Source organism: Podarcis bocagei (assembly GCF_964188305.1).
Source record: "Podarcis bocagei genome assembly, chromosome: Z".
NCBI lineage: Eukaryota > Metazoa > Chordata > Lepidosauria > Squamata > Lacertidae > Podarcis > Podarcis bocagei.
In genome coordinates, this window is record NC_138140.1 from 10,387,695 (window position 1) to 10,397,447 (window position 9,753).

Below are 9,753 nucleotides of genomic sequence, written 5' to 3' on the forward strand. Positions count from 1 at the left end.
ACCAATATACATTGTTATCAGATTCTTCCTTAAATGGCATGCCACCAAACTGTATTCTGCATCTCATCATTTTAATACAGTACTGAATAAACAAGTTCCAGCCCTGCACAAATAAATCGTTTTGTTCTCTTAACTCCCCTAGTTCTTTTAATATTGGTAAGTTTAACCATATAGGCCAGATCCCAAATTCTGAGGCAGCAGTCCTCTGTTGATAAGTGGATCCACCTCTGATCCATGCATTATTTGTATTACACACCAGTTATAAATAGAAAGCTATAAATATTACCTTTCAGTCCCATCTTTGTGGGAACAGACAGTCGATACGGGCGCCCCAATGCCTCTTCCCCACAGAAGGTGTAAAGTTGAATTACCTCCACCGCAATCAGAGATAAAACTGCTGCATTTTCTGCCCAGATTCCAGTCCACAAAGTACTTCTGAAACTCAATACTGCTCCAGAAAATCCTCAGTTCCAGAAGAAGCACTTGGAGGGCATTGCCTCTTCTGAAATCCGAGTTGCACCTTCCTCCTCCTCCTCTTCCTCCCCCTCCCCCCACCCAATATACAACCTCTTTAAGAGCAGGTTATTTTGGAAAGAGCGTGCTGCCTTCATTCCTGTTCCTTTGCCATCCGGAGTTCCCTTACATGGTCAAGAGAGGGATTTGACAGGTCCCAGGAGGCTTTTCCCTAAGGCAAACAGATTTCCCATAAGTGAAAGTCAGGGGGGAGGAAGGCTGATTTTGTGCTTCTGTCCTGCAGCACAAATAACATAAGCAAATGACAACGGGAAGCTGGGATGGAAATTATCTTTGCCACACATACAGAATAATTTTGCAATCTCCAAATCCTACTGGGGTGGGGAAGACACTGTACAGGGTGGCAGCAACCTGATTTAGGCACCACAGCATCAAAGTAACAGAGGACCTGCTAATGTAATGTAATATAAAAGGTAAAGGGACCCCTGACCATTAGGTCCAGTTGTGACCGACTCTGGGGTTGTGGCGCTCATCTCGCTTTATTGGCCGAGGGAGCCGGCATGCAGCTTCCGGGTCATGTGGCCAGCATGACTAAGCCGCTTCTGGCCAACCAGAGCAGCACACGAAAGCGCCGTTTACCTTCCCGCTGGAGTGGTACCTATTTATCTACTTGCATTTTGTGCTTTTGAACTGCTAGGTTGGCAGGAGCAGGGACCGAGCAACGGGAGCTCACCCCGTCGCGGGGATTCAAACCGCCGACCTTCTGATTGGCAAGTCCTAGGCTCTGCGGTTTAACCCACAGCACCACCCGCGTCCCTTTCCTTAAATAATTTGGGGTTATGGGCAGGGCCATCCCAATACATTTTGTCACATGAGGCTAACCACAAAATGGCACCTCCCCCACCAGGGAAGAAGAGGTGAGTGAAGATCTACATCAGGACCAATGGAGGAAAAAAGATCTACACTGGAAATAAGCAGTGAGTGAAGATCTATGTTGGGAACAAGAGGTGGAATCAAATCAACCTTACCTAACAGTTGAAGTGGGAATCAAAGGTACTCATGAAGTGGAAAGGGGCATGCACTGAATCACACTGGGCAGACACAGACCCCAGGAGACCACAGAAGACAGCTTCTGCCATTTCCTTCCTAGGGGTGGGGAAAGGCCAGCAGCATCTCTGATTTGCAGAGGCAATTATTATTATTATTATTATTATTATTATTATTATTATTATTATTATTATTATTATTATATTTGTACCCCACAAAACTAACACAGTATACAAAGAACATACGAACATAAAAACAGGCAATCAATTAATTAAAATACATCTTAAAATTAGTTCAGAGCAAATTAAAATCTGGACAGATGCAGTCCACAGGTAAAATTGAAAGTGGTTAACATTCTCCAGGGCCAACTGTTACTAATGGTCTTATAAAAGACCTGTAAGTGGGCTAGGAGGCCTCTTTAATGCTTGTTAAAGAAAAGAATCAGACTGAACCCAACCAAAGGCCTGGCGGAACAGCTCCATCTTGCAGGCCTCGTGGAAAGATGTCAAATCCCACAGGGCCCTGGTCTCTTGTGAGAGAATGTTCCATCAGGCTGGGGCCATGGCTGGAAAGGCCCTGGCTCTGGTCAAGGCCAGTCTAATCTCCCTGGGGCCTGGGATCTTCAGGGTGTTATTATTTGCAGACCTTAAGGTCCTCCGTGGGGCATACCAGGAGAGGCAGTCCCATAGGTACAAGGGTCTAGGCCGTATAGAGCCGGCAGTGGGGTGAGGCCAAAGGAGGAGGCAGATCCAGCCTCCAAAGAGCTTGTGCCATTGCAGCAGCAGAGGATACACTCCTTGGAAGCTGGATCCCCTGCCCTCATGGATCCTACCACCCGAGGCAGTCGCCTCCCCTGGCCTAAACGATGAGCGGACCATGGCTTTGGATGTTACATAATAATAATAATAATAATAATAATAATAATAATAATAATAATAATAATAATAATAATAATAATAATAATATATTATTTATACCCTGCCCATCTGGATGGGTTTCCCCAGCCACTCTGGGCGGCTTCCAACAAAATATTAAAATACAATAGTCTGTCAAACATTAAAAGCTTCCCTAAACAGGGCTGCCTTCAGATGTCTTCTAAAAGTCTGGTAGTTGTTCTTCTCTTTGACATCTGGTGGGAGGGCGTTCCACAGGGCAGGTGCCACTACCAAGAAGACTCTCTGCCTGGTTCCCTGTAACTTGGCTTCTCGCAGTGAGGGAACCACCAGAAGGCCCTCAGTGTCCGGGCAGAACGATGGGGGTGGAGACGCTCCTTCAGGTATACAGGACCAAAGCCGTTTAGGGCTTTACAGGTCAGCACCAACACTTTGAATTGTGCTCGGAAACGTACTGGGATCAAAAGATCAAAGCAGACTTTAAAGCAGTGTTTCTCAAACTTGGGTCTCCAGCTGTGGTTGGACTACTACTCACATCATCCCTGACTACTGGTTCTGCTATAGGTAGGGAAGATTGGAGTTGTAAGTCCATGTTAGAGAAACACTTGCTTGACGTATTGGCCGTTCCACGCCAAAGTGCAAGTAGATAAATAGGTACCACTCCGGCGGGAAGGTAAACGGCGTTTCCGTGCGCTGCTCTGGTTTGCCAGAAGCGGCTTAGTCATGCTGGCCACATGAGCCGGAAGCTGTACGCTGGCTCCCTCGGCCAATAAAGCGAGATGAACACCGCAACCCCAGAGTCGGCCACGACTGGACCTAATGGTCAGGGGTCCCTTTACCTTTAACATTGGACCCTTTCGTTTTCACCTTTTTCATGAGCAGGGGATACAAAGGAACTGAACAAGAAAGAATATTCCATTGGTATTGGGGCCGTGATTAAAAATCAGTCCTGCTCCAGGGGGATGGGACGACAATCCATCAAAGCTCTCAAAAATATGGCACCAGGAGTGGAGCCTTATTGGCTGCAATGAGGACTTTGGGGCATAAGTCTCACTGCTCTGTTGCCAGGCAGGGGGAGGGGGAGGGATTTCCAAACTGGAATCCAGACAATGGCAACAAGAAGCTGTGCAGTAGCAGTCCATCACCATCAGCTTCTTCAAAGCAACATGAGTGACAATGAGCTTGACCAATCAGATGCCAGCTTTGGTGCTGGAGCAGGGAGGGGGTTGGTTCAGCACCTGTTTGGCTGAGCTTGTTGCTGCTGCAGCTGGCGGTTATTGCTTTTTTAAAAAAAAATTGTCCACTCCAGTGCAGAGCAGAAGGCATGTTCCACATGCAAAATTTCTCAGCTCGCTCCTTTCCTGTGGTACATTTTGAGTGTGATTTGCATTCCGAACGAGCAGCATTTGAACTTGGAATTCTTCCAATGATACTTAGCAATTATGTTTTTTCAGATCATCATTTTTTTAAAAGGAAATCATAACTTTCCCCCAAACTATACAGTTCCTACACTCTTATTATAACAATAATAACAATGTTATAACAATATGACTTTTCTTTCCATTCTATCTCTTGGTTCAGAATACCAGTTTCCATTCTGAAATCGTTCATACCTGCACACACCAAAACAAAAACCCCTGCACTCAGTTATCTATCGCAGGCTGTTGATTATCCCCAAACTAAATAGATGTGCTGATTAAATCCCAAACCTTAGCCAGTCATCAGCTTTCTTCCTTACTGAGCTCCCAAATAATAGCATGTCAGCTTTGAGCACAGAAAGCTGTGAGTCCACCTAGCTCAGTCTTGTCTACGTTGAAAGAGCACGACTACCTTGAAAGAGCAGAAATCTGCCCATGCTCTGAGATCTCCTACAGAAGCTAGATTGGCTTCCTCCTTGCAGGCCTTCTGCCGGCAAGGCTGTTTTATTCTGGCAGGCCCTTGGGAATGGACTGGTTTGTTTTGTTTAAAGAAAGGGCTTCTATTAGTGTTGTGCTGTTTTTACCACCTGTATTTTAATGTTTGGTTTAGCCTTATTAGAAATTAATTACTTTTTAATGATTATCTGTAAATAAATAAATGCTTTTAGCTTTTTGTATTCTATCTGTGCCGTTTTAATTTGTGTAAGCCACCCTGAGTTCTGGTCTGCGGAAAATGTGGAGTATAAATAAATAGATAAGTAAATGATACACTGACTGGCAGCAGCTCTCCGGGGTCTCATATCCTGCGTATCCTCTATCCCAACATAAATTAGGCATATAAAAAGACACTACAGTGGTATATATATTGCACCTGAACCAATAGGAGAATTTCATTGAACAGTATGATATATAGGAGAAGGTTTTTGCATTTCTCCAAGTGTATCTTCTAACAAAGTTGTGGTAGGGGAAAGAGACAAGGCGTCATCTGTGGAAACTTAAACTGCAACAGGCAAAGCAGTTTGCCACTGGGGGTCCAAGAAGCTGCATCTGTTTGATTTCTGCCTATCAGGCAGCCCAAAACACATTGCTTCTTTCCACCTTCTCTGGGAATTTTAACTTGACTTATGGAATGTTGTCATCAGCTGAGCCTTTTCACAGCTTGGAGATGCAGGCAAGAGACTTCTGGTTTGTGTTATGGTGTACAGTGGTACCTCTGGATGCGAACGGGATCCGTTCCAGAGCCCCGTTCGCATCCTGAGCAGAACGCAACCCGCGTCTGCACGTGCACAGGTCGTGATTTGTCACTTCTGTGCATGCATGTGACGTCATTTTGAGCGTCTGCGTATGCACAAGCAGCGAAACCCGGAAGTAACCCGTTCCGTTACTTCCGGGTTGCCGCAGAATGCAACCTGAAAACGCTCAACCTGAAGCTACTTTAACCCAAGGTATGACTGTATTTATGTATGCAACAACAGCCGCTCAAATTATATATGCCCAGAGATGGAAAGAAGAAGTAGTCCCAACCAAGGAAGATTGGCAGCAAAAACTGTTGGAGCATGCAGAAACTAACCGGAAGAATAAGAAATCAAGAAGATAGACTTTTTGATTTAGAATGGGGAATACTATCTGAAAAACTATTCCAAACAGCTTAAAAGACCTAGCAGTATTAAATTTTAAAAATGAGCAGTGAAACAAATTAAATAAATAAAGGATAAGTAACAAATTGATTTAAATTGGATATGCAGTTATAAAAGATATGACATAAGCAGCCACAGAAAGAGGGGAGGGGGTCAGTATTAATATCTGGTAATTTAAATTGCATGTGTAAATTTGTACTATTATAAGTTTATAACTGAGAAAATGAAAAATAAAATTACAAAAGAGGGAGGCATGGGTATTCTCTCAAATCCCTCGCACCCCAAAGAAAAATCAGCCATCTTAATAAAGGCACAGAGTCTCTTTGAGAAGCAAGGGTGGCAAAGCTGGAAGCAGGGCAGGGGAACAGAAAAAAACAAGATTGGTCTGCCTGACAAGGTTGTAGTAGACTAGGCAATGTGGCCACAAACTTCCTTGATTTAACAGCCAGACAGTTTCATGTATAAGATCCATGGATCCTAGGAACAAACAGGAGATGCTGGCAATTGAACCTGGAGCCTTCTGTACACAAAGCAGAGGCTCCACTACTGAGCTACATCTGTTCCCCTAGCAACAAACTAAGGTTCCAGTCCTCATTGTTCTGAATAAAGAGCTGGTTTAAATAAAAGCACAGAGAGCTGCCTTCTAGCCTGTCAGGCCAATATTTGCCATTGCTTAGTATTCTTCTGGATCACTGCAGATGGTGACAGCAGTCACAAAATTAAAAGGCACCTGCTTCTTGGGAGAAAAGCAATGACAAACCTAGAAAGCATCTTAAAAAGCAGAGACATCACCTTGCCAACAAAGGTTTGTATAGTTAAAGCCATGGTTTTCCCAGTAGTGATGTATGGAAGTGAGAGATGGACCATAAAGAAGGTTGATTGCCGAAGAATTGATGCTTTTGAATTATGGTGCTGGAGGAGACTCTTGAGAGTCCCATGGACTGCAAGAAGATCAAACCTCTCCATTCTGAAGGAAATCAGCCCTGGGGGATCACTGGAAGGACAGATCCTGAAGCTGAGACTCCAATACTTTGGCCTCCTCATGAGAAAAGAAGACTCCCTGGAGAAGACCCTGATGTTGGGAAAGATGGAGGGCACAAGGAGAAGGGGACGACAGAGGACGAGGTGGTTGGATAGTGTTCTCGAAGCTACCAGCATGAGTCTGACCAAACTGCGGGAGGCAGTGGAAGACAGGAGTGCCTGGCGTGCTCTGGTCCATGGGGTCACAAAGAGTCGGACACCACTAAACATCTAAACAAAGTATTTTTCTGCACTGACTGGCAGTGGCATTTCAGGATCTCAAGCAGGGCAATTCCCCAACCCCAACTGGAAAGGCCAAGGACTCAACCTGGGACCTTCTGTATGCAAAGCAGACGCCCTACCACCCCCTTTCATGGAGCCTTCTTGTTCAGAAGCAGTCTACCCTGGAATACCAGTTGCCGTGGGAGCAACAGAGAGCAAGTGGCTTCCCATGATCTCCCAAGGCGGCCAGTGAATGCAAGGACACCAGACTACTATGAGGCATGTCTTCCCCTTGTGCTCAAGATCACATACTGACCCATCTCCTGGTTTCACAGGCAGAAGACCTCTGGCCTGGCCATTGGATGCTGCGGACATGCAACGGGGGGGGGGGGAGGCTGGCTGCCTTTCCGTGCCTCTTGTGTTCTTCCCAGAGAAGTACCAGGGTGATGACTTTTGGAAACAGGATGTCAGACAAGTATCACCTGGTGCACCTTTTGCCTGATCCCGTCAAGCAGCTCCTACACTAGAAAGGCTATTGAGATGCGTGTGTGATTTGAACACACACATAGATACAGTTATTTTATGCGGGATGTTGTGCTGGTCCCAGGACAAAAACGTTTGTTTCCTACTTTAGGGCAGGACTCTCTCCTCTGTTACCTTAGTCACCGAAATAAATATAACAGGTTGGAATCCAACTATGGTCTAATCAGACCTACGGAAATTAGTGGACCTTTATTAGCCATCTGTTCAATTCGGTGGGTCTGCTCTGAGCAGGACTAACAGCGGGGTGCAACTCGTTGGTTTTAGCTAACAATCTGCATCCTCCGGGGCTCTGTAACAAACTTGCCTGAAGTGCCGCTTAACGCTTTGAAAAATAAATAAATGTGCATATCGTCAGCTCATTAAGTAATAATGTATAAACGCTTGTCATCAACGCTTGACATTATATACAGCTACATCTAAGTGATAAAAATAAATCTCTTATTCCTTACCTCCGTGAGGTGCCATCGTCAAACAGAAAGGTCTGGTTGGTGTAGCATTCCGGGCAGGATTGGGTCTCTTCCGCTTGCTGGCCACCACTGCGGCCGCAGGTGGGCTTGTAGACCCCGGCCAGCCCTCGTCCTTCTCCGGGGCAAGGCATCTCTCGCGTCCGGATCGGCGCGCCTGCCAACATCAACCAGCGCATAGGATGGCCGCGGGCGCCTGCTTAAAGATGATGCTCCCGTCTCTCTCTCTCTCTCTCTCCCTCCTTCCCCCACCTTGCCTGAGCTCGAACCTGTTCACCAGGAGAGCTCTTGGCCGCCCCCCAGAGCTACACCGGTCGCAGCTAAACCACAGCCTGGGTGCCGTGACATCAAGAGCGAAGGGCAATAGCCGCTTAGTCTTCTCTCCTAGAGCTCCTCCGGCCGCGCATTGCAAGGAGCGATCCTACTCGCCTTTGCCTCGCGATCCTGATCCGGGCGCAGCGAGGACACACACAAAACAATCAACAAGTCAGGCTGGAGAAGGGAAGAAGTTGCAGCTCCACGAAAGGCCAGACAATTTCCTCCTAGGAGGGCCATTAAACAGCTGGAGGGGTGTGATCCTTCTCACCTCCCTCCATCCCTCTGGGCGACCGCAGCAGAGGGATCGCGAACAGCTACATCCAAGGAAAGGCGTCTGCAAAAAAAAAAAAAAGATGTCAGATTCGCGGTCTCAAAAATCACACATATATACAGACATAAGCCTTTTCTTCCTCTTAACTTGGCTTTTCCTGGAGGTCTGTATAGGGGTGAATGGGATCGGTTTGTTGCGTTGTGGCGGCATCTAGTGGTCAGGACGAGAAGCGTGCAGCTTAAGGTAACATCTAGTCTGTGGGAAACCAGCAAACAGGACCCCGAGCGCAAGAGTGCTTCCCCAGCCCACTCCTGTGGTTTCCAGCAACTGGTACTCGAAGCATTGCTGCATCCAAACTTAGAAGAATTTTCGTGCAAAAAAGCGAGTGAATTTTAGATGATTGGGTTTAATCTGTATGCATTTGCACATGAGAAATATATAAATATTGCAGCCTAGCCCAAATGCACTCTTAGCCCAAATGTGGACTTCATGCCACACTCAGATCCCATAATTGTTATGTGCAGTGCAATCTCAGAAGTAGGAATGGAGAAAAAAATTCACTTTGTTTGCATTTAAACGCAAAATGCAAATACACAACTGTTCACAAACTGAAACACAGCCATCCTTTGAAACTCATCTTTTCCAAATCTTGCAGTGCCGAGTCATTTCTGGCCAATGTGCATACAAAAATGCATGTACTATGGCAAAGTGTCCATGAAATAATGTAAAACATGCATCATGTTGGGGAAAGCCACTTTGAAAAAAAGGTGTACGCTAGCAGTTACAGCCCTGCTCGTCCCACTTGACATCCCCTTTGACATCCCCTCTTCCTCCACACCTGACCAACACCTTCTCCCTTTACATCTCACCTATCCCCTTACATTCCACCCAAACTGTCACTCTCTTTTAAAGGCGGTAAGAGGCACGTCAGAAAGCAAATTGCCAAACCCCTCTCTGACTTGCCTCCCCCTCCTGCACTCTGTTAAACAGCTTACCTGGGCCACCTGCCTCCCATACTGCTCGCTCACCTGCCTGCCTGTTGTTGTGCCATCATACTGAAGTTGGCATGACCACCTATTGGTGGCCAGATTAACTGCAGCATGACAACAGACTTACATTTTTAAGTATATGGGAAGATCAGGCAAAATAGCATGCACACATATTTCTATTGGGATAACTTTACAGAAAAATGCTGAATTATGAGGACTCCTTTTTAAAAAGTCGCAAACTGATGTGAAGATGCAGAGAACTGAACTTAAGACTGCAAGAATGAGAAACTGAAGTTTGAGATCCCCCCCCCCATCCTTGCTTAGAAGTGAATCCCAGAGTTCAGTGAGGCTTCTACCCAAGTAAGTATACATGCATTTGGAGCCTTTACCATCTCCAGTCAAAACAGGGGAGAGATTCCTCCTTTATTCCTTTTGGGTCTTCCACATAGGTACAAGT

At 45.9% G+C, this 9,753-nt stretch overlaps 1 protein-coding gene across 2 annotated transcripts in view; it reads right to left on the reverse strand.

The window, feature by feature from the left end:
* Positions 1–9,329, reverse strand: part of KCNT1 (potassium sodium-activated channel subfamily T member 1) — a 201,463-nt gene extending 192,134 nt beyond the window's left edge. The window contains exons 1-2 of one of the 2 annotated variants that reach the window (XM_081180026.1): positions 9,303–9,329; positions 7,704–8,370 (exon numbers count right to left, since the gene is read on the reverse strand). In XM_081180026.1, coding sequence (XP_081036152.1) covers positions 7,704–7,897 — 194 coding nt within the window. In that variant the 5' untranslated portion in view covers positions 7,898–8,370; positions 9,303–9,329. Of the gene's footprint in view, positions 1–286; positions 308–7,703; positions 8,371–9,302 lie in introns of those variants that run through there. The other variant, XM_081180030.1, reaches the window with a different exon arrangement.
* Between the last annotated feature and the right edge of the window lie 424 nt (positions 9,330–9,753).